Source organism: Colobus angolensis, unplaced genomic scaffold (genome assembly GCF_000951035.1).
Source record: "Colobus angolensis palliatus isolate OR3802 unplaced genomic scaffold, Cang.pa_1.0 Scaffold41, whole genome shotgun sequence".
NCBI classification, from domain to species: domain Eukaryota; kingdom Metazoa; phylum Chordata; class Mammalia; order Primates; family Cercopithecidae; genus Colobus; species Colobus angolensis.
Genome location: NW_012117488.1, coordinates 10,186,580 through 10,212,275, shown reverse-complemented (window position 1 = coordinate 10,212,275; position 25,696 = coordinate 10,186,580). Strand labels below are relative to the sequence as shown.

Sequence of the window (25,696 nt, the reverse complement as noted above, 5' to 3'; positions counted from 1 at the left end):
ATTTGCTTTAAATTAGCACTCACATTGATAGATTGAACAGGTGAAAAAGGCTTTTAGGTTGTAAGTATTCCCTAAAGTGGGAGGCAGGAATGGAATGAGGAATAGATGGAGAGAGAGTCATTATTGGAGCCACCATGGGTGATTATATATTCCTCTTTACTTAACAACAAAAACTTCTCTAGAAAAGAGTTTGTCAAAAATGCTCAACTTCTCTGATAATTTTAAAAATTGGATACACTCTGCAAAATTTTAAAGGCCTTTATACTACTGACTCTTGACCAAGTCTTAGGAAAACAAGCTCTCTCCTAAACTACTAGTTAAAAAAAAAAAAAAGAAGGCTGGGTGTGATCCCAGCTGAGGTGGTGGGCGGATCACAAGGTCAGGAGATCGAGACCATCCTGGCTAAGACGGTGAAACCCCGTCTCTACTAAAAATAAAAAATAAAAAAATAAAAAAGAGCAGGGCCTGGTAGCAGGCGCCTGTAATCCCAGCTACTCAGGCGGCTGAGGCAGGAGAATCACTCGAAGCTAGGAGGTGGAGGCTGCAGTGAGCCAAGATCATGCAACTGCACTCCAGCCTGGGCAACAGAGCGAGACTCCGTCTCAAAAAGAAAAAAAAAAGAAAAGAAAAGAAAAGAAAAATGGAAGAAATTTGGTACATGTTTGGAGACAAATTTAACAAGGTCTATCAAAACTAAAAAATGCACAAACTCCACTCCATTTTCCTTTCTAGGAATTCTTTTCTGTAGATGTGCAAAGATATATGTCAAACAGTACATTGTGGCTTTATCATAGAAAACAATTGGAAACAATCTGAATACCTGTCCATTAGGAACTTGTTAGAGAAACTAGAGTATACTCATATAATGGCATGTTATGCAGCCCTTAAAAATGAGAGTGGTCTATCTGTCCTGTACATGAGGAAGTATGTTTTTAGGTAATTAAAAAGTAGGTTGCTGAAGTATAGCACAATCTCATTTACATAGAAAAAAGGTGTACATTTGTGGGTGTGTATGCACGCATGTGTGTGACTAGAAAATTGCCAGAAAGATATGGAGCAAAAAAATCTTAAAACTCATTACCTGGTTGGAGAGGGTGATAGAAAGGAGTGGATGTGTGAAGGCAGGAAAAAATATTTTTACTTTTCTCTTTGTGCTTTTACCTATCATTTAACTTTTCATCATTTTAAATTTATCTTTAAAAAATGAATCATTTTTCTTTGAATTGTGTAAAATAGCAGGTTTATAATAGACGTGAAATCAGAATGTACTATTTCAGCCACTGTCACAGTAATTTTATACATTACGTGTTTTAAGGAAGTTTTAGTGACCTGAAACATTTGAATGCCTTCTGATCATTTAAAACACTCTAAGTAATAACATATCCACAATTACTAATATATGCTTGAAAGTATGACTGAGACAGGCCATTTCATTATGTACCTGGTAATAGATTAGGGTACAAGGAACAGCCAGGTTATCAATTTTATCCACTCACTTTAAGTACAGAAGGTTTTAAAAATAATTTTCAGACAAATTACCTTCTCTATCGATTGTTAATGCTTATGAAACAATGACTTTATCTTCCTCCTATTCACTTTGAACACTATTGCCTAATTGCCACCATAACCTTCACAGTTGTCCAACCAGATATCAAGTTGTAGTCAGTTCTACATATGTTGCCTGTAGTCAGGTAGTCTTTGATAAATATATAAAAAGGGGACATAGTATTCCATTCCTTTGTTCTTCTGCACACCTGGAAAGAATACTTAAATTTTATCAATACTATTTCCACATAGTTCTTTTATTATATGGTCACATAAAAGTGATGATCTTATAAATTTATTTAAAACCCAATATTTTTCTTTAGCGAGATACAGCTTTGGGGGCTTGGTGAGTACTGAAAAATCATAAAGCCATGTGAATATAAGCCTAGCATGAAAATACAGTTTTTCAGCTGACTGTATTTTCCAAAGTTGTAATATATTCCAAAGGCTGCATGAAATGAGGGATAGAAAGATGTTCATATTACTACATTTATGAAACATGAAAATTTGTGAAAATTTGATCTATCACAATTTCTGTTTACTGTCAAGTAAATGAAATCAAAGGAGAAAAGCAGATCATGTGATATATTAATGGGAAAGAATAAACCTGAGGGTAACTTAGGTAAAGCACATAGAAATATTTCCTAATACACAGGGCTAGTAAACGTTGTTTTGGGGAGAGTGGCAAAAAAAAAAAAAAAAAAAAAAAAAAAATCCTAGATAATACTTAATGAAACTGGAATCCCTGCCTTGGAATAAGAGAAAGCTATAGTGATCACTTCGGAGAACAGATTTTAAAAACATTCTTTGATAACGAACTATGTGCTATATATTTCATTAAGAACTAACATAAAAACTAAAGATACTCTGCAATATTCAAACCAAGAAGAATCCTTGGAAGAAAAACTAAGCAAACAATTCTAGTTTTCAAATCTAGAGTTACTGCTAAGTAAACATAAAGATTTACCCAGGAAGATCCCTGAAATAATTCCTAAAGAAAATGAAAGATCTTTAGAAACCAGGAAAATAAGTGTTAACTTGAAGTCTGAGACCACATAGCTCGATATGTCTCTATAATTGTTTAATGTCCTTTAGGAACTTGTGGCTAATTAAAAAAAAAATGGCTTCAGAGCAATTCTCATTTGTTTTCTGTTTAAATAGCACAGTCTATTAGGTTTCAATGTCTCTAACTTGAAAGAGTTTTATTTCTTTTTCCTGAAAAAAGTTCTATTCTTTACCATAAAAAATGACAAGTACAAGGTCAAATTCAAAGGTAATCTAATGACATGTCTGACTGTTCCTCTATCTAAATGAAATAAAACAGACACAGTCTCTTTTATAAAGGACCTAATAGAATAAACCTAGTAAGCAGGAAACCATTTAGAGTAGTTGATTTGGCCTTGGTTTTAAAGGTGACCAGCATTCCTTGGTGTGTGGTAAGGTAACAATTGAATTGGTTTTGTTTGCTAGCCTCCATAATGCTTTCTCTTGCAGTGTTTTTGTATTGTGCACCAATACATCCTCAGGCTTCTTTTTCCTCCCCTGTTTGTTAGTCACATAGTAACAGATGTGCGTCCAATACCAAATGAGTATACTGTTACTCACAGTGATTTTCTCTGCAGCAATCTAGAAGCATGCATCGCCTTTGTCCTGGGACCTTGTATTTTTAGTGGCCAGGCCTTACAAAAGAATATATTACCAAGCTAGAAAACATTAAAATAAATAGTGTGACATGTACTGTATTACTAACTTTAAAACATCCTTTATAACCTGATGCAAACAATTGGTGCTAAATACATGTTCATTGAATTAATGGTCATTATAAAATATAGCTCTTGCTGCCATTCTCATGAATAGAACATACTTTCACATAGCACCCTATTAAATCTTACATCATCTCTACTATTCTTTCTTTTTCTGCCAGCAGAAATGTATTAACATATGCTGTACCCATCACACATGAGAAGCCTTAGTTCAAAAGTATTTCTCTCTCCTCATCTCTACCTGTTTTCAATGCTGTCCTCTTCACCTTTTGTCTATCAATATCAACTTTACATTGTATGAGGACAACTGAGACCAAGCTTTTGCCATTACTTTGAGGAATGGTTAGGCAATATGTCACAAATATTAGACAATCATGGCTTTTTAAAAGAAAATTTTAGTATAGTTCTAACTTTAATTGGAATTGGTATTCATTTTGGAATTAACGTTAGCTAGTATTGCTTTCTATTTGAAATCCTGCAGAAAGTTGCCTACTCTACAGAAGATGGTAGTGTTCGCAAAGCCAGTCAAGGAATGTTATGTGAAAACACTTGGACTTGTAAAACAAAATACCAATATTAATTGTTACCATTATTGCCTTTTGGACTGTGCACCAAACCTTGCAGGATATTTCATTTACCAAAATTTTTCTAAAATAATTCCAGATCACAGAGAAGCAGATTATGCTAGCAAAGTACTTCTGTCATAAACTTTTAGAAAATTAGGAAAATCTTTTTAAGTTTCATACATAAATGCCAAATTGCCCAAATAATCATCTTATTTTCTATATAATAACCAAAAAGGTAGATTGTATTTATGATTTGTTTTCCATAGAAGGCACTGTTCACATGCTTTAAATACTTATTTCTTTCCATAATTGTATAAGGTGAGTACTGTTATTGTCCTCTTTTATAGAAGAAGAAACTAAAGGTTAGAGACTTGAAGTCGCTTGGCCTATGTCATGCAATTAAACAAGGGAGTTTACCCTCAAAGCTCTCAATTTTAATTACCGTATATCTGAAGTTATTCACCAACCAATTGTTAGATGATAGGCACTGTGGTTTTGGCTGTCTGGAGTTTCAGAATGATGTAGATAGTATGGCTTTCTCTCGATTAATTCTGCCTGGGAATAGGGGTAGCCTCTGGAGTTTATGGATTACTTTCTTCAACTGAAAAAATTATCAGTCCTTTTCTCTTCCAATAATACCTCTGTCTAACCCTCTCTCAACTCTCCTATGGGACTCTAACACATACTAGAATTCTTCCTTCTATGCTGTGTATTTTTACCTTTTCCTCTCTTCTTTCCATCTTTTTAGTTCTCAATGCTTTTTCTAAATGATTTCTCTGACTACAATCATCAGTATTTTATGTCCTGTTAAATCTGTTCATTGGGTTGTAGTTTGGTTTTCTGAAGTTTTCTAAAAATGTGTAAGGTGGTATTTTTTCAAATGTTCTGTCACTTTTTATAGCTGCTGTTTCTTGCAGCTATTTTCAAACTTGTCTTTTAATTCTTTAATTATAGCAGTACTAGTTTCAGTTCCCCGACTGGTAACTCCAGTATCCAAACTCTGTAGCGCTGTCCCTTCTGACTGATGATTCTCCTGGTTTTCACACAGAGTGCTTTGTGTGTATTTAGTCAGGAGGATCCTTGAGGCCTAGCATGGAAGTGCCTTCCTCCAGAGAGAATATATGTTGATATCTGCCAGATGCCTAGAGGCACTAATAGTCTGGAATCTTTTCAAATCAAGTTCATAGATTAGAGATCCTTGGGCCACCAAAACAATGCATAGTGAAGGCTGCAAATCAGTAAAAATACCAGCCACAACTTTGATTTTCTCTCTCGCTCTTCAATGTACCAAATGACTATGGTCTGAATGTTTATCTTCTCACCCCTCATCCCACCTCGAAATAAATGTGTTGAAATTCTAACTTCAAGGTGATGAATTTGGTGGTGGAGCCTTGGGAGGTGAAGAGTGAGTGTCCTTGTAAAAGAGGCCTAAAGGAGCGCATTTGCCCCTTCAACATGAGAGGGCACAGATAGGGGAAACGTCTATGAGGAAGTGGGCCCTCACATCCGATCTGCGGGCACCTTGATCTTGGACTTCCTAGACCTATCACTGTGAGAAACAATTTTCTATTGTTTATCAGGCACTATTTTTTGATATTTTTCAAAGCATCCCAAATGAACCAAGCAATACTCAGTCCAATCCTCTGTAAGCAGAGGATAGAAGAGTAGAGATATGCTTATTACTGATTCCTTCATCTTTTGAGGATTGGGGCTTTTTGGGGACCCAGCTCAATGTAGGTAGATTGTCTTTTACAGTCCCTTGTTTGAAGACCCCCAAAGAGTCGGCCAAAACCGTAGCTTGAATCTGACAGAATTCAAAAATACCCTTGTGGCAAAGGCAACTTCAGCACTACGTTCTCAACTTGCTTCTCTGGATCCCCACCTTTTCATTGATTTTGTCCTGTAGACTTTACTATTTTATCATCCCTTAGATGTGCTTAAGAAAATGTTTTTAATACCGTATTTTTAGTTGTTTTCAGCATGAAAATCTCTCTGAATAATATAACCATTACTGAACTACTCAACATTCAACAGTGTAGCCATTATTAAAAAGAGAGGTCCTGTAAACAATGGAGACAAGGTCTCTTTCCTAATAGAGATTACATTCCAGTCAGAGTCATATCCAAAAAAAGTAAATCAAAACACAAAATGATTTTGAGTTATAGTAAGAACTATGAAAAAATTCTAGAAAATGAGCTGAAAGAGATATTAATGAAGGAATGCATAGAAGGGAGATATTGAAAAACAGCTTAGTATTTTTCCTAAGTTTCAAAGAAGTTTAAAAAGTTAATAATAGCATAGAAAGAAATTTAAGGTTATACAGAAATTAAAGTTAAATTAAATGACAGGTGGCAAATGACATAGGCAAAAATGATTTCGGGTATTATTGAAAGAGGCCTGGATCGGGAACGGAGTTTCAAGAATGGGTCCCATGTATCATTCACCTGCTGAATGATCTTGGAAAAGTCATGTAACCTATTCAATATAATTCAATCACGAATACCACTAATTAACTCCGCATTTGCTGTTTATCTAAAACACGAAATACTCTGTTAGGCATTGGTTGGGAGTGGTCAGAGAGATGAGCCTAAAGCATGATTCCTGTATTTCTTGCAATGTGGACATACTATAAGGCTAAAAAGAAACTACATCGGCAGACACTGACCTTCAGCGGCTCGGCTCCATCGCCATGGCGCCTTCCAGGAAGTTCTTCGTTGGGGGGAACTGGAAGATGAACGGGAGGAAGCAGAATCTGGGGGAGCTCATCGGCACTCTGAACGCGGCCAAGGTGCCGGCCGACACCGAAGTGGTTTGTGCTCCCCCCACTGCCTATATCGACTTCGCCCGGCAGAAGCTAGATCCCAAGATTGCTGTGGCTGCACAGAACTGCTACAAAGTGACTAATGGGGCCTTTACTGGGGAGATCAGCCCTGGCATGATCAAAGACTGCGGAGCCACGTGGGTGGTCCTGGGGCACTCAGAGAGAAGGCATGTCTTTGGGGAGTCAGATGAGCTGATTGGGCAGAAAGTGGCCCATGCTCTGGCTGAGGAACTCGGAGTAATCGCCTGTATTGGGGAGAAGCTAGATGAAAGGGAAGCTGGCATCACTGAGAAGGTTGTTTTCGAGCAGACAAAGGTCATCGCAGATAATGTGAAAGACTGGAGCAAGGTTGTCCTGGCCTATGAGCCTGTGTGGGCCATTGGCACTGGCAAGACTGCAACACCCCAACAGGCCCAGGAAGTACACGAGAAGCTCCGAGGATGGCTTAAGTCCAACGTCTCTGAAGCAGTGGCTCAGAGCACCCGTATCATTTATGGAGGCTCTGTGACTGGGGCGACCTGCAAGGAGCTGGCCAGCCAGCCTGACGTGGATGGCTTCCTTGTGGGTGGTGCTTCCCTCAAGCCCGAATTCGTGGACATCATCAATGCCAAACAATGAGCCCCATCCATCTTCCCTACCCTTCCTGCCAAGCCAGGGACTAAGCAGCCCAGAAGCCCAGTAACTGCCCCTCCCCTGCACATGCTTCTGATGGTGTCACCTGCTCCTTCCTGTGGCCTCATCCAAATTGTACCTTCCTTTACTATCTTCACCCTGTAATGGTTGGGACCAGCCCAATCCCTTCTCCACTTACTAGAATGCTTGGAACTAAATGTCACCAAGGTGGCTTCTCCTCGGCTGAGAGGTGGAAGGGGTGGGATTTGCTCCTGGGTTCCCTAGACCCTAGTGAGGGCAGGAGAGAAACCATCCTCTCCCTTCTTACACAATGAGGCCAAGATCCTCCCCTCAGAAGGCAGGAGTGCTGCCCTCTCCCATGGTACGCATGCCTGTGTGCTGTGTACGTGAACCACCCACATGTGAGGGAATAAACACCTGGCACTAGGAAAAAAAAAAAAAAAGAAACTACATCATAGAAACATAGATTTAATTTAAAAAACAAAAAAGAAAGAAAGAGAGAAAGAAGCTATATATACAAAATTCCATGTCTGCTAATCTGACTTTTAATCCCAACTCTGTAGCTTGTTTGAGCTTGAATGAATCTCCTAACCAAACGATCTGATAATACAGGTTGAGGTAGTGGTCTTAACGTTCTATGGATTCCTCTTCCTCACCTTTCTACCACACACCTCACTGTAGGCTGGCAGTGAGCAAAACAAGGAAGAAGAGAAATTCTGAAACTTCATTCTTAAACCAACCAGAAGAGTTCTACTTTTATCCATTCTAATATTGAGCTTTCTTATAATATTAATATTTTATGAGCATGAGCAAAGAATGGTGCATCTAAAAAACATCTGAAACCCACTGATTGGTTAGTTGGTTTTGCTGAAAAACGTAAAAGAGTTATGAAAACTGTGTAAGACCGATGTTCATTCTACTGACTGAAGAAACGGGAGAGCTGCAGAATAATTGCAAATGGTCTGCACAAAAAGGCATGAACCAAATATTAGCCACTGGTACAACATACTGGTATTAAGGTGAAGATATGGATAGAGAGAGAGAGACGTAATACATGCATAGGTATGCAATTTTAATTTTTAAAATACAAATGATTCATGCTTATGACAGGAAAGCTCAAATAGTATAATAGATAATAATATGAACAGTAAATGCCCTCCCTCCTATCATTTGTTTCAATTTATTGTATATTCTTCCAGAATTTTTCCATACCTATCCTAACAGATTTATGTAGTTTTTCATACAGAAAGGGAATTATACTGTACATTCCATACGGCAATTTGATCTTCTCTCTTAATATACCTTGGACATGTTTCTGTATCAGTACATATTGATCTACCATCTTCTTTTCTGGTACTGCAAAGCATTTCATTATATGAATGCAACAAAATTTCTTTCACCAATCCACTGTGGATGGACATTTATTATGTTTTCATAACCTGTTTTCGATTGTTTTTCTATTACAAAGATGCTGCCACACACACCCGTTACATTACCAGCTTTGAGTATATGTGGGAACTGCTTTGGCAGCTGCTGTGTCATGTATTTTCTCAATCAAAAGATAATTCAAATACAAACACTCATAGAAACTTTTGACACTTAAAGGAGATCCTCATATTAAAACCATTTGGTAACTACTGAGTTAGAAATTCATTTTAAGCTTTAGTTAAGCATATGCTGTTTGAAGTGTAACTGGCAATCAAGTTTATTAACAAATGTGATAAATAAATGCCCTTATCTGAAACTCACCAAAATTGATTCACTGATGCAGCAAACTCATTTTTTGAGCATTTATTCTGTGCTCCGGACTGTTGATATAAGAGTGATGTGTGGTTTGTGCTTGTGGCACTTGTGTTACAGAAGGCCTAGAGACTGCCGCGCTAACATCAATTGCAACACCGCTGTAGCAAGTGCTGGCATAGAAGAGCTTCCCTGTGATTTTACTATTGTAATGTAAACACTGAAAATATGAACTAGAGCTGCTGCTCTCTCTGTCAATGTATGTAGTCCTTCTCTAGGCATTTTCAGGAACTGTTTTCTGTAAGAAAAAAAAGAGAATTTGGCAAATAAACTTCAGTTTTTATGTATTTTCCAATCATTTCCTATCTGCGGCTCACATATTTTTTTCTCTAAAATAAAGGAAGGATTTATCTTCCTATTCTTACCTCTCTAGCAAGTCCTGTGCACCTTTATTTATCTTTATGTGCCCTTTGAACACAGCAGAGGTTTATCCTTGCAAATGTCTGTCTATGGTAATTTCAGACTAACATCTGACAATTTAGCCACTGACACTTCACTCTCCAAACTTGTGCCTCACTAAATGCTACTTAGTGTCTTTTCTCTGATCAAGACATGCCTATCTGGCTTTCTTTTCTGGAAAGAAGAAATGGAGACTATCTAGGCATAGGTATTTCACTCTGGTCAATGAAGCTTTGAAATGCATACATCTAATGTAATAAAAATATTAAGTACTACCATTTATTAAATCCTTACCATTGTAAGTACTTTACCTACTATGTTCTTTATGTGTATTGTCATATTTAGTTTCTGTAACAAGCATTATCTCCAGTTTACTTATGAGGGGCATGAAGCATGGGGGAAGGTAAGTCACAAAATCACACGACTTGCAACTAATAAGCTCGATTTCAGTCCAGATCTGTCTGTTGTCCACACTACCAACCATTATACTGTACTGCCTCCATAGGTAAAGGGAGTTTTGAAATATGGATAGTATTGCTATCTATACACCATGTGTAAAAAAGCACCAAATATATGCCTCTCACCCTTCCTCCTACCCCACCCCCACAAAAAAAAAAAAACAGAAGCAACATTTTTTGAGCTTGAAAAGAAACCTCCTGCCTGGATGCCATGAATAAAAATAAAGTTTATTTCAAGAGGAAGATTTTGAATATATTTGAAATATTTCAGTTTTGTACCTGCCTTCCGATGTAACTTTGCCGCCTTAGGATCTTTATGGATACTAAGTCTCATCTATTTTTACCAATTTCTGCTAAATTATGCTGGAGGAGCATGCTAATGCTAACACAGGAGCCAGCTTGAGAGATAGAGCCCCAAGGAAGAAAAAAATTATCTATATTAGAGTAGCATTAGTCTAATCCCACATCCCAAAATGCCATACTTGGATTAACCAATCTCCATTAGATAAGCAGGAAATAAATTAGCAATGGAAGACTTGGCCTAACCTCTCTGCTGGAAGCATATTATTAAGAGACCATGCCCAATAGTATTAGGGAGATACGTGTTTGACTATGATCTTGAAATCCAATGGGAAATAGAGTGCCAACTGGCAAAGTTTCTTTATATTAGTTCAGCCTCTCTTTTTTATATAATGCAGTGTGGGTAAAACTATACATGTTTCATAAAGTCAGTCATCTAGTATAGACTGTATCTATCACTAAGTTACAAAATTTCCTTCAAAATCTTGCTCTAATATAATCCATCTCATCTTACTGATTCACAATGTTTTTCTGAAAAATGACTGTAACTTTTTGTGCCCCATCCAACCAAACCATACTTCCATAAAATTCCTTTCCCCTTTCTTTGTTTGTACACACTTTTTTGATTGTTTGATAACATCTGAACATGAGAGTGTAAATTTCAACATTGTTGATGTTTCCAAATGGTTATAAGTTCCAGCTGTTTGCTCTTTTCTCTCCAATGGAGATCTAACATTACAAAGGAAAAGAGGAAAAAAGAAAATACAACTAGTTCCCTACTCTCTCATTAGAGAGCAGATAAATTGGATGGTAAAAATTCTATTAGCAATTATATTTTTTAGAAATCAGAAATTCTCAGCAAGCGATATTTAAACATCCCCAGTTGCCTCTATCACTTTGGGGTAGGGATGAGATTGGTGAATAGAGCCTGGTTATGTAGAAGATTCAGATAACACACAAAACTCCATGTCCCAGTGGGGGAAAAAAGCATTGGATATATGTAGAATTTCATGAGAGGCATTCAAGAACATTTATAAAGTAAAACACCAATTACCTCATGTATGAGGCCCTCTACAGCTAACAGTTCCTGTTCTTATTGTTCTCTAAATAAATCCTATGCCAGCTTAACTTTTTGGTAAGAAAAGAAGATTCTACAATCTTCTTCTCCCTTTTTAATTACTTAAGCATTGTTGTCTTGTTTTAATTTAGCAGCAGGGAAGAAATGCCAACGAGAGGCATATGTGAATTAAGAGGTAGGCGGATGCTACCATATAAGACCCTTATACAATCACCTAGCCAAAGTTTAATACTAAGAAGGGTTGTGCCAAATAAATGCATGAAAGGATAATAAACAAGGAATCTATACCATTTAATAAATAAACCTTAAACAACCAAATAATAGTTGAACATCTGCTATGCTAATATCATTGTCTGGCTTTTTTTTTTTTTTTTTTTGCTTTTTTCTCCCAGAATGAAAGTAATTCATTGTTTTTCTGAATATGAAAGTATTAACATGCTCATTGTAGAATGTACTGATATTTGAAGGTAGCAAGAAAAAAGATATCATCCATGATCTTAACACCTCTCATGGAAAAATATAAAACATTTTCATTTCTTTCTAGACTTTTACTGCATACATCAATATATAGATGTCCATTTTCTATTTTAAAAATGGAATTACAATATGTAGTTGCCTATTTTTTAGAAAATGCAAGTTTGAGTGGCTCTATACTTTCTCCTATCGAATATAATGGGTACCATAGATTTTTGTTAATGATTTATCATTTATTATATATGTATTATTTATTATAGATTCTGACTAATTGACAAATTTCTTGCCCACTCTTCTATTTGAAAACATACAGTCAGTTGTTATTTATAGTCACTATAAACAGCGGTGCAATAGAACACTAGAACTCATTCTTCCTATTTAGCTGTAATTTTGCATCCATTAAACAAACTTTGTCTATCCCTCTCCTCCTGTACCCTTCCCAATCTCTAATAACCACTATTCTATCTTTACTTCTGTGAGATCAACTCTTTTGGCTTCTACATCTGGGTGAGAACATATGGTATCTGTCTTTCTGTGACTGGCTTATTTTATTTAATGTGATGTCCTCCAGCTTATATATGTTGACACAAATGACAGGGTTTTATTCTGTTGTATGGTTGAATATTATCCGTTGTGTGTATATACCACATTTTCTTTATCCATTTATCTGCCATTGGACACTTAGGTTGATTCCATATCTTGGCTATTGTGAATAGTGCTGCCACAAACATTGGAGTGCAGATATCTCATCAATATACTGATTTCCTTTGTTTGGATATATACTCAGTAGTTGGATTGCCAGATCATACGGTATTTCTAGTTGATTTTTTTTTCAGGAACCTCCATGCTATTTTCCATAATGGCTACACTAACTTACATTCCCACCAACCAGCGTGTAAGAGTTCTCCTTTCTCTATGTTCTTAGCATTCTTGCTAGCATTTGTTACTTTTTGTCTCTCTCGCTCTCCTTTTTTTTTTTTTTTTTTTTTTTTGAGATGAGTCTTGCTCTGTCACCCAGGCTAGAGTACAGTGGCATGATCTCAGCTCACTGCAACATCCACCTCCCAGGTTCAAGCAATTCTCATGCTTCAGCTTCCTGAGTAGCTGGGACTACAGGCGTGTGCCACCATGCCCAACTAATTTTATGTTTTTGTAGAGATGGGTATTCACCATGTTGGCCAGGCTGGTTTCGAACTCCTGGCCTCAAGAGATCCACCTGCTTCAGCCTCCCAAAGTGCTGGGATTACAGGTGTGAGCCACTGCCCCGGTCAGTTATTTTTTTTCTCTTTGATAATGGCCATTCTATCTGGGGTGAGATGATATCTCATTGTGATTTCGATCTGCATCTCCTTCAGGATTAGTGATGTTGAGCATTTTTTTCATATACTTGTTGGCCATTTGTATGTCTTTATTTATTTATTTATTTTGAGACAGATGGTTATTCAACTCATTTGCTATTTTCAAATGAGATTATTTGGGGGTCTGTCAGAATTTTTCTATTGAGTTGTTCGAGATCCTTGCATATTCTGGTTAGTAATCCTTTGTCAGATGAATACTTTGTAAATATTTTCTCCCTTCTGCTGGTTGTCTCTTCACTCAGTGGATTGTTTTCTTTGCTGTGCAGTAGCATTTCAGTTTGATATAACCCCATTTGTCTATTCTTGCTGTGTTTTCGAGGTCTTCTCCATAAAATCCTTATCCAGGCCAATGTCCTGAAGTGGTTTCCCTTATGTTTTCCTCTAGTAGTTTTATAGTTTCAGTGTTTACATTTAAATCTTTAATCCATTTTGAGTTAGCTTTTGTATACAGTGAAAGATGGGGGTCTAGTGTCATTCTTCTGCATACAAATATCCAGTTTTCCAAAACTATTTATTGAAGAGACTGACTTTTGTCTAATAAATGTTCTTAGCAACTTTGTCAAAAATCAGTTAGCTGTAAATATGTGAATTTATTTCTAGGTTCTCTAGCCTGTTCTATTCTTCTGTTGTCTGTTTTTATGCTAGTACCATGTTATTTAGCTCTGCAGTATATTTTGAAGTCAGATAGTATGATGACTCTGGCAGTCCTTTCTGCTCAGGATTGCTTTGGTTATTCACAGTTCCTGTGGTTCCATATTAATTTCAGGATTTTGTTTCTATGCAAAGTCATTGTGTTGCACTGAATCTATAGATCACCTTTGTTTGTATAGTCATTTTTAAAATGTTAATTCTAATCCATGAGCATGGGACGTCTTTCCATTTTTGCGTCCTCTACAATTTCTTTCACCAATGTTTTTAGTTCTCCTTGTAGAGATGTTTTACCTCTTTGGTTAAGTGTATTCCCAGGTAATTACTTTGTAGATATTGGATATGAGATTGCTTTCTTGATTTCTTTTTTACTAGTTCATTGTTGGTGTATATAAATGCTATTTATTTTTTCATGTTACTTTTGTATCTTGCAACTTTACTAAATTTGGTTATTGGTTGTTTTTGTTAGAGCTTTTAGGGTTTTCTGTGTATATGACCATGTTCCCACACACAGGGAAAGTTTTACTTAGTCTTTTCCTCTTTGGTTGCTCTTGTTTCCTTTCTTTTGCCTGGTTCCTGTGGCTAGGACTTTCAGTACCATATTGAGCAAGAGTGATGAGAGTGGACATCCTTGTCATGTTCAAATTCTTAGAGAAAAACCTTTCAGCTTTTCTCAGTTCAGATGTTAACTGTTGGTTTATCATACATGGTCTTTATTGTGTTAAGGTACATTCCTTCTATAACTAGTCTGTTGAGGGGTTTTATAATGAAGGGATACTGAATTTAATCAAATGCTTTTTCTGCATCTATTGAGGAGATCATACTGTTTTTATCCTCGATCCTGTTTATGTGATTTATCATGTGTATTGATTTGTGTATGTTGAACCATCCTTGCATCCCTGGGATAATCTCACATGATCATGTTGAATAGTTTTTTCATGTGCTGCTGAATTTGAGTTGCAATATTTTGTTGAGAATTTTTGCATCTATGTCTATCAGGGATATTGGCCTCTAGTGTTCTTCAATTGTTGTGTTCTTGTCTGATTTTGATATCACAGTAATGCCAGCCTCATAGAGTGATTTTGGAAGAATTCTTCCCTCTTCAGTTTTCTGAAAAGGTTTGAGAACAATTGATATTCATTCTCCTTTAAATCTTTGGTATAATTCAGCAGAGAAGCCATCAGTTCCTGCACTCTTCTTTGATGGGCTCTTGTTTTTATTACTGATTCAATCCTGTTATTTGTGATTAATTTGGTCACGTTTTCTGTTTCTTCTTGGTTCAGTCTTGGTAGGTTGTATGTGTCCAGGAATTTACCCATTTCCACTAGGTTTCCCAACATGTTGGCACAGAGATACTCATAATGGTTTCTCATGATTCTTTGTATTTCTGTGATATTGGTTATAATTTCTCCTTTTTTATTTCTGATTTTATTTATTTGGGTCTTTTCTCTTTTAGATAATTGTTATTATTTCAATTCTTTTAAATTTATTGAGACATTCACAGCGTAACATGTGGTCTATGCTGAAGAATGTTTTATGTGCTGATAAAAAGAATGTGTATTCTGCAGATGTTGGATAAAAAGTTCTGTAAACATCTGGTAGGTACATTTGGCCTAAAATGCAGTTTAAATCCAAGGTTTATTGGTTGATTTTTTTTATCTAGATAATCTGTCCAATGATGACAGTGGGATGTTGAAGTCCCCAACTATTAGTGTACTGGAATCTGTCTCTCCCTTTAGGCTAATAATATTTGCTTTATATATCTGGGTGCTTGGCTTGGGGGTGCATATATTTTTGTAATTGTTATATCCTCTTGCTGAATGGATCCCTTTATATAATGACCTTGTCTCTTTTTACATTTTTACTTAAAATCTGTTTTACTTGATATAAGTATAGCTACTTCTGCTTATTTTTGGTTTCCGTTTACATGGAATACCTTTTTCCATCCCTTCATTTTCAATTTATTTGTGTCTTTACAGGGTGACATTCATTCTTTTGCATATAGCTGAGTCATGACTTTTTTATACATTTAGTCACTTTATAACTTTTACGTAAAGAATTTAATTTGTTTACATTTAAGACTATTGTTGATAGATGAGCACTTACTCCTGTCATTTTGTTGTTTCCTGGTTGTTTTTATATCTTTCATTTCTTTTTTTTTCTCCCATTTCTATCATTGCAGTTTGGTGGTTTCCTATAGTGAAAGTGTTTGATTCTTTTCTCTTTTTCTTCTACCGATCTGCTCTACCAGTTAATTTTATACTTTTGCATGTTTTTGTGGTGTGATTATCATCTTATTCCTTCCATATGTAGGACTGCCTTAAGCATTTCTTGCAAGGCTGGTCTGGCGGTGATGAATTCCCTCAGTTTTTGCTTGTCTGGGAAAGACTTTATTTCTCTCTCATTTCTGAAGGGTAGTTTTACTGAGTATACTTCTTGGTTAACAGTTGGTTTTTCCTTCTTTTTCTTCTTCTTTCAGCACCTTGAATATATCACCCAATTCTCTCCTGGTCTATAAGACTTATGCTGAGAAATCTGCTGATAGTTTCATGGAGATTTTCTTACACATGACTTGATACCTTTTTCTCACTGTTTTAAAAAATTCTCTCTTTGTCTTTTACTTTTGACAACTTGACTAAATATGCCTTATACAGAATCTTTGGGATTGAATCTACTTAAGGAACTTTGAGCTTCCTGAATCTGGATGTCCATATCTGTATTAGTCTGCTTTCAACTACTATCAAGAACTGTCTGAGACTGACCGATTTATGGAAAAAAAGAGGTTTAGTTGACTCACAGTTCCTGAGGCTTAGCAGGAAGCATGACTGGGAGGCCTCAGGAAGCTTATGATCATGGTGGAAGGTGAAGGGGAAGCAAGCACATCTTACCATGGCATAGCAAAAGAGAGAGCGTGATGGAGGAAGTGACATACACTTTTAAACTATCAGATCTCATGAAAATTTACTCTCTCACGATCATGAGGACAACAAGGGGGAAATCCACCCAAATTATCCAATCACCTCTTACAAGGCTCCTCCTCCAATTCAACATGAGATTTATGTGGGGACACAAATCCAAACCATATAAATATCTCTGTTGAGATTTGGGGATTTTTCAGCTATATTAAATAGGTTTTCTATGCCTTTTTCCATCTCTCTTCCTTCTAGAACTCCCTAATAAACAGTTGTTCACTTAGTGGTATCGCATACATCTTGTGGGCTTTCTTCACTACTTTTCTTTCTTATTTCCTTTTTTTTCTGATTGAGTAATTTCACATGACCCATCATCAAGTTCAAAGATTCATTCTTCTTCTTAATTAAGTCTACTGCTGAAGATCTCTACTATATTTTTTATCTCGTTTATTGAATTCTTCAACTGCACAATTTCTATTAGGTTCTTTTGATATCTATCTCTTTGCTACATTTCTTGTTCATATTATGAATTGTTCTCTTGATTTTGTTAAATTGTCTATCTGTATTTTCTTATATATTGTTGAGTTGCCTTAAGATTATTATCTTTAATTCCCTTTCCAGCAATTCATAGTTTCCTTTTCATTGGATCTATAACTAGACAGTCTTGTGTGGTTTTGGTGGTATTATATTTCCTTGCTTTTTCATGTTTCCTATATCCCTGTTTTGATGTTGATGTCTGTGCATCTGGTGGAGCAATAACTTCTTCCAAACTTTCTACAGCAGCTTTTGTAGAAAATGACATTCACTTGCAGTTAGGTTTTAGGTTGCTGGTTGGGAAAGGTGTAGTGTTTTTCCAGGTAGACAGAATGGTGTTCTTAAGCTATATTCAACATTAACAATAACTGTGTGTGCCTCAATGGTCTAGGCTATAGAAGTCTGTGGCAGTGGTGTTGGTAGCATAGGTGATTAAGTTCCTCGGTGGTAAGGGCTTTGGGGGTTCCTTCTGTTCCCATTTCCTCCCAGTGGAAAGTCTTATCTTAGGGTATGCCACTTGTCTAGTCTGACATGACCTACGAGCAGCTGCAGCAGCACTGGGTTCCAGATACAGGCACCAGGAACATCTCTGGGGACCATGTCAAGACACAGAGTCTGTGAACCTACGGTAGCACCTGGACTTTGGGATTCAAGTTTGCTCTCTGTGGCAGAGATGAATGAAGGTTGCCCGTAGAGCCAGGATCTCTGACTCTAAGGCACTGCCTAGAAGCTCAGGCCCTGGAAGCTGGATTGTAACTGTGATTTTACCCCTGGGAGACTGGGAACAGTACTGGCCTAATCCTAGGGAAGAAAGTGTGCTCCGGAGGTTTGGGCCTGGGGAGCAGGGTATGGCTGTAGTTGAGGAACCTGAGCCAGTAAGTCTCAGTGGCAATGTGGGTCACAGGGGATGAGGTGCTACATAGTGGTGACTCTAGACCCTGAAATAGTGAAGCTCAGCTGTATCCTAGACTTTGTTAGTCCAGGTGCAGCAGCAGCAAGTACCCCAGAATGGCTGGATGCAGCTGTCTTTTGGGTCCCAGGAGATAGGGAGCAGCACAGCAATGATTCCACTCCCTAGAAAGAAGGGTATCTCAGCAGTTCAGACTCTAGGAAGCGGGTCCAGCTCCAAGGTAGTAGAGTACTAGAGTTATTTGGCCTTTAGGGTGAGATGTCTTAGCTAAGCCAGTGCTCTGTTTCCCAGGGATGCGAGGTATTGCCTCAGCTCAGCCCTAAGATGCATAGCTGTTCAGTTCGGCCATGGAAGGCAGCACTTTCTCAGGGAACAATATGCCTTCTTCAACTCAGGCACAGGAGTATGGCTGTTCTAAACAGCTCAGGTCCCATTTCCTTAGGAGGCAGGGTGCACCTTCAGCTTAGGCACTAGGATTTGTGGCCACTCTGGGCAGCCAAGGCGTAGCTTCCTCACGTCAGGGCACTGCTTCAGCTTTGGCACCAGGAAGGTGGTGGCCAACGTACGTGCTCTGGGTGGCCAGAGTATTGTTTCTCCAGGAGGCAGTACCACTTCAGCTCAGACACAGAGGGATGAGACTGTTTTGGGATGCACAGTGCTTCTTCATACCCAGGCAGCTCCCTCAGCTGCCTGGAGTTCACACAGGCAGGGGACCCCAGTGGTGAAGACTATAGTGGTCCAAGGTGCTGCTTTGGGCAACCAGGGTCCTCTTGCTTACCTGTTCCCTGTAGGGAGAAGTTCCTCCTGGTTTCCAATTGATTCCAGCTGTGGGAAGAAGTGAAGGAGGCCAGGTACTGCCCTCTGTTCTCTATGTGGCCATGCTGAGTTTCTGTGCTCTCCAGGGTCTCTATAGCTCCTTTAATGTATGCCGGCACTGTCCTTTAGTTGTTGTATTAAAATATAGTTTGCTTGTTGTTTTGGCTGTCTTTGTTGGGGAAATGAATGCTAGAAGCTTCTAGTTGATCATCTTGCTCTGTCCTCCTCATTTTGCATGTTTATGAGAGTGCCTGACTTCCAGGAAATTTTTTTCAGCCAGTCAACCTCAGGACATGTCTTAGTTGTCCCTGAAGTCACTAAGCAGCATCATTTCCAGATGCCTGTTCAAACTCACTGTGCATTAGGGGGTTACCTGTTAAGAGGAATAAAACCCACATAAGTGTGTCTGATTTTTAACTTTTAATTTCAAAATAAAATAAGCCCAAATATATATATATTCTGTTTATATACCTAAAAACTTCCTCTCCTTGAAGTTAATAACTTGTTCAGTCATAGAGAAGAAAAGAATGAGAATAAATATTTCCCTCTAAAGAATTAAAATTAGTAATTGTTTGCTTGTTCGTTTGTTTTGCAATTCCAAGAGATATAAACTAAATGGACATAAATTGGTAAGGAAAGATTTAGCAGCTGGCATACTTTCTTTTAAAATGGGTAGCCAAATTAGTCTATCTTCCTGCTTTCTCAAATACCACTGAAATCTAGCCTCTTTACTTGACTCAATGAGAAGATCACTATCTACCTATACTGTGGGGTCCTGATAGGATCCTTGCTGTTTTTCTTAGCCTAGTGCTCTTACGCACAAACAGACAGCACCATGGCTGAGAAATTGAGGTCAGGAGGTAATATGCCACCCTGCCTGCCAGGCTCCCTAGTATGTTCTTTCACCTGCTGGGTACAGAAACTTCCCTCCAGAGTTCAACAGAGAAAGTACTTCCATGATTAATCACATACAAGCTCCTGCACCCAGGGGTCACTGGGTGATGATTCTTTGATACGTACCAAGAGAATCCACCATATAAAGGTGATATTACTGCTGCCATCAACCCTCTCGGTATACATTATTCTAGCCTATAGGTTCTAACGAGAGCCAGCTTGTTTTAATAAGATTTCAGAAAGAGAATCAACTCAAAACTGCTACAACTACTGTGAAAAACAAAACAAAACAAAACAAAAATTCGCCCTGAACTTCCTACCCTCCTCTGAAACAAAATAACTCAGGTTTCTCTTAAATTGACCTTGTTTTTCCTATTGTCTTCCATTTTCTTAGTATTATCTTGTCTCTATATTTTCTATTTGAAACAGCCCTGAAACAGCACTGTCCAGGGAGCATTCGTGGTCTCACAGCCTCCAACATGCCATGCATGTGTACCAGTCTTTATTCCAACTCCCACCATCACCATCACCCCCAAACAGCCCGTCAGAGGCCAGAGAGTTTTGTTGATTAATAAGGCAAACATTGACTGTGCAGCTGTCTCATTTTATGCTGAACACCATTCTAGGTGCCAGAGATAAAAGAATAAGCAAACCACAATTAATTATTACATTCATGTAGCTTTCAGTATAGTGGAGAAGACACGCATTTTGCAAACCACCTTTTATTAAAATATGTAATAAAAACTGTGACAAGTATAGAATGGAAAGGTTCACTCAGTTGAGAGAAAGCCTAACCAACAGGTCTTTATTTACTCAGACAAATCTTGGAAGATGTCCTTGATGAGAACCTTGGTAACAACAATTAATCCCAGAATAGTAACAATTTAAAAAAAGGTGGGGGGAGTGATTGGAATGTACGTAACACTTTGCCTTGATTTTTTGTGTGTGTGTTTGTTTTTTGTTGTTGTTGTTGTTGTTTTTGAGACAGAGTCTCCCTCTGTTGCCCAGACTAGAGTGCAGTGGCATGATCTCAGCTTGCTGCAACTTCCAACTATTGGGTTCAAGTGATTCTCATACCTCAACCTCCAAAGTAGCTGGGACTACAGGTGTGCACCACCACTCCCAGCTAATTTTTGTATTTTTGGTAGAGATGGGGTTTCACAATGTTGGCCAGGTTGGTCTTGAACTCCTGACCTTAGGTGATCTGCCCACCTTGACCTCCCAAAGTACTGGGATTACAGGTGTGAGTCACTGTGCCTGGCCATAACACTTTTTCTTTAATGATGGTACCTCTAGGTTGGCATATCAAAAGTAGCCTTATTATCAAATAACTCAATAAGTGGGTACTCTTGGAAAAATGAGTTTAAAATTTAGAGATGCCAAAATGCACATTTACATACATTCTGCAGTGTATATGTTTCTATATTTGTACAGTTATCGACCACTCTTTCTAGAGAGAGATGGTAGTCAGTAAAGCCAATGTCTTTGATTTTTTTTTTTTTTTCTTTTTTTTGAGACAGAGTGTCACTCTGTTGTCCAGGCTGGAGTGCAGTGGCATGATCTTGACTCACTGCAGACTCTACCTCCAGAGTCAGGTTCAAGTGATTCTTCTGCCTTAGCTTCCTGAGTAGCTGGGACTACAGGCGTGCGCCACCACACCCAGTTAATTTTTGTATTTTTAGTAGAGACAGAGTTTCACCATGTTGGCCAGGTTTGTCTCGAACTCTTGACCTCATGATCCACCCACCTCTGCCTCCCAAAGTGCTGGGATTACAGGTTTGAGCCACCTCACCTGAGTGTCTTTGATTTTTATCAGAAGATCTGATTACAGTTTCTTACTTGGTAGTTAAATATAAGTTCACTCTACAGCATGGTGAAGCTGTGACACCAGAATCAGATATACAGAATACCAACCCCCTTGCCACCATCTACTAGCTGTTGATCTTCGGCAAGGTAATCAACCTTGAAGCCCCAGTTATCTTTACTTTAAAAGGAAAATAATGTTTGTATCTTGGAAAGTTCCTGTGAAAATTAAATAAGAATATTTTATAATAAACCCTTGTAGTGTTTCGTACGTCCCAGATACTGTTCCAAGAACTTCCCAATATTTAATCAATTTATCTTCATAATAAACCTATGAAGAAGGTTTTTTAATGGGTTTTTAATCACATTTTATATATGAGGACATGGAAGCATAAGGAAGCTACTGGGCCAAGGCAAACAATCAGTAAGAGGCAAAGCTCAGATTCAAACCCAGAACTTAAGCTCTCAGACACTTCACTCAGAAACTTTGAATAAGTATAAAGCAATGAAAAAAGGGTTTAATAGGTTGTAAGCATTTTAAAATGTGAATTACTTTCAATATAGCTAACTTTTTAATCCATATTCTGGTGAATAGTCATTTCAAATTTCCTCAGACTAATGTATTTCTCCAGGTGGAGATTTAGATCTCCTCTTCCTTTTCCTTAATTTCTCACTCTTCCTCTTCCATCAAACTTATCATTTTTTTCTCTCATGTGCATTCTTATTAATTTCACCTAAAAGATATGTGGCATCTCCTTATCTTTAATTTAATTACAATATAACAGTAGACAAATCAAGAAGACTTAATATTTATAGATTTGTATAATATCTGAATTGAATATAAATATGGCTTTTAGCAAAAATTCTAAAAGCTATGTTGACATTCTAGAATAATTTTTCAGGTATTCCTCAAGGGTGTTGAGGTTCTAACACATAAATTCATCTTTCATTGTCTTCTCCACTTGGAAGTTACTATATTGGCTTATGGAACAGAGTACATATACTACCCTGAATTTTATGGTTGTGCTGTAATATATGCAAGTGTAGCATGAGGAATGCCCACTCTGAGGAGCAGCGTGCTTTCTTTCACTTTCTCGGGGAAAGTCAATTTCACTGAGATACTATCCCTTATCCAACATCACACACAAAAAATGGGAAGAATGAAGTCTTTTTTGTCATTGGCAATGATTCTGTATTAATTTAGAATTGGATGTACTGCCATATATTCAGAGAACTGAATACCCCAAATGTGATATTGGAAACTACTATTTCAGGCCAGGTGTGGTGGCTCATGCCTGTAATCCCAATACTTTGGGAGACAAAAGTGGGAGGGTTACATGAGCCCAGGAGTTCAAGACCAGATCCAGTCTCTATGAATAATTAAAAAATTAGCCATGGAGGTGTTGCCCACCTGCAGTCTCAGCTACTCAGGATGGGAGGATCACCTGAGCCCGGGAGGTGGAGGCTGCAGTGAGCTGTGATTGTACCACCGCACTCCAGCCTGCATGACAAAAAAAAAGGAATAAAAAGAAAAATATTATTTCATATATTGAACAAAATATATCTCACATTTTCAAAATAATAATAGGGATTATTTTCATAAGGCCTTTTATTTTCCAACAAGTTTAAAATCAGTTGAATAATCTCTACACCTCCCCCAAAAAAGTCATTATGAAATCATAATTATGACATGTAAAGGAATTGTTTTTATATATAATGCCTATATATTCTTTAAAAGGAATATTTCATTTCCTTTTAAAATCCAATAAAGTGTTATCTCCTCATAAAAAGTTATATAATTTTAGTCCTCTTGAAAAAGATTATAATTAATCTGAGGTTTCAGGCACATACTTAATCTTTTAGTAGAAAAATTTCCCATCTTTACTGTAATTATCTTGAAAAACTTTGAGAAGAGACTTTGAAAAATCTTAAGCTATACATTAAAGTATTTTGAATACTGCTCTCTTTACTGAGATCAGACCAAGAGGAAGTACACTCTTAGCTGCAATATGAAAGATTTAGGCTAAAAAGAGAAATGGCCTCTGGTAAAGTTTTTACATCATGGAATTTTTTTTTTTTATCAGTGCAAATCACAGATCCTCTGTGTTAAGGGCTTCACAATAGAATTTTCACCTTTCAAATACAATTTAGGTTTAACACTGCTTTGAGACAAGGCGTGAACTGAGTGACATCTTAGCTTCGTTTGATCCTTCACCTTGAAGGACAGACTACACGGGACCATAATAGCACCAATCTTGAGTGAAGAAGTGAAACCATTTTGCTAAAGCATCTGAAATACACTCTTCCTAAATAGTAACATCTGGTGGTACAGAACGTCCCAAGGAGTCTTTGTTCCCAGGAGATTTCTCAACCGAGTTTTTTGCCACCCAAGAGGCTTAGGTAATACAGCTAGGGTCAGAGAAATGCAGCCATCCATCCAGCCTCTGGGCTGTTCTTTAAATAAAATTGCTTCCCGAACTTTCTTCACTCTCAAGTTTTGAATACAATGCAGTTTCAACCATTGCTATTGATATTTTTCTGTTAATTAAAAATAACAAATGACATTGTTGTCTGAGAGGAGTTATGCTCTCAGTAGTAGATGCCACCAGAGCCTGGAAGTCACAGACTTTGGGGAAAGCACAACTCTGCCCCCAAATCAGCAACATCTGCGATATGAAAAGGGGACTCTGGAGGTTAAAACCAATTTGAGCTTGTCAGTCTCTAGGCAAATGCTGCCGAATCCTCAGGAACAGCTTGTGACGAGGGAGTGTTGAATGGAAATAAGCTCAATCAGCCTTCTGGTTTGGATCATTGAGAATACTGGTGTTTTAAATTTTTTATTTATTTGTTATTGTTCTGTTTCATTTCATTTTGAGTTACATTTTGGTTGAGCTCCTTATTCTTCGTCTGGTGTCTCTGGAAGAAATGTGTATTTCTGTGAGATATATTTCCTCCCGTCTCCAGAAATCTTCACGGAAGAGAAGTTCATTGCTACCATCTGTACTTGGTTTAGAAGAGCTTTGATTAATAAGGACCACCCTATTGTTCATTTGTTTGACATGTGGAAATATTTGTAATCTGTTTCTGGCGAGAGAGATTTCAGCAAGGACCTGGTTTGACTTTCAAACCCACATTGCCAATGAAAACCAGCCTCCTGGATCCAGAGGTCAGTGGGGTAACAAGCAAAGGTGTTTTATTCTCCCTTCACCCCCTCCCTCAAACACCAACACCTGTTAGATGTGAGGTTAAAAAGATCCTGTTGGAACTCCGAGACAGAGACCCAATTCCGTCCTGAAAGAGACTCTGATGTATGGTGTATAATGAAAGCTGGAGACTGCCCACTGTTACACATCATTATCATTCAGATCATGAAAGAAAATGAAATGGTTCAAGCAGATAACAGCTGTTTTTATTCTGCTTTTCAAAGATTCTCTTAAACAACGATTCTCTTAAACCTGATCTCATGGCTTTTATTTAAGGGTGAACACCCAATTGTAAACACAGGAGAGATGCATTCTCATGATGTCAGTAATAAAAGCATGTATAAAGCAGCATGTGTATTCTGGAAAGCTAACTAACCATTAAAGCCAAGAAACATAGTCTGGCACAAATCTGATTATGTGTCCAAGAGGACTTGATGGTATGCACATAAGAAAATGTAATGAAATAGCGGGAAGGAGAAAAGAAGGGAGAAGGAGGAGCCAGAGGGTTGAGGGAGAGCTGTTTCATGTTTGTGAGATGTTAGCAAAATTAGAAAAAGGTAAAGCTGCCAAGATTATCTGAGAAAGGGGTTAGCACAGCAAGCAGAAATGTAAGCAATTTTTGTTTGTTTCACTATCTGTTGTATTACAGGCTCACCTCATTGCATTTTTATCTATTAGTTATAGACAATGAGGTTGTTACACGGAGACACACACAGGAAAAAGGAAGAGGTCCTGTCTTTCTTTAATCAGGAGTTCAGATCTCATTTGGGACGAAGTACAT

The 25,696-nt window shown here is 37.6% G+C and overlaps 1 protein-coding gene and 1 long non-coding RNA gene across 4 annotated transcripts in view; both read left to right on the top strand.

Annotated features, from left to right (window-relative positions):
• The window catches only part of LOC105521818, a 401,150-nt gene that overhangs the window by 80,700 nt on the left and 294,754 nt on the right, over nt 1-25,696 (top strand). The window lies entirely within an intron of this gene.
• LOC105521814 (triosephosphate isomerase) lies at nt 6,527-7,771 on the top strand. Of its 3 annotated transcripts, none has more exons than XM_011956148.1 (2): nt 6,532-7,010; nt 7,062-7,765. In XM_011956148.1, exons 1-2 carry the CDS (start codon nt 6,564-6,566, stop codon nt 7,311-7,313), a joined length of 699 nt encoding a protein of 232 aa, XP_011811538.1. In that variant the 5' UTR covers nt 6,532-6,563; the 3' UTR covers nt 7,314-7,765. The 3 variants fall into 3 exon arrangements, with proteins under 3 accessions (XP_011811537.1, XP_011811538.1, XP_011811539.1); XM_011956149.1 differs by having other exon boundaries at nt 6,564-6,612; nt 6,721-7,771; XM_011956147.1 differs by having other exon boundaries at nt 6,527-7,771.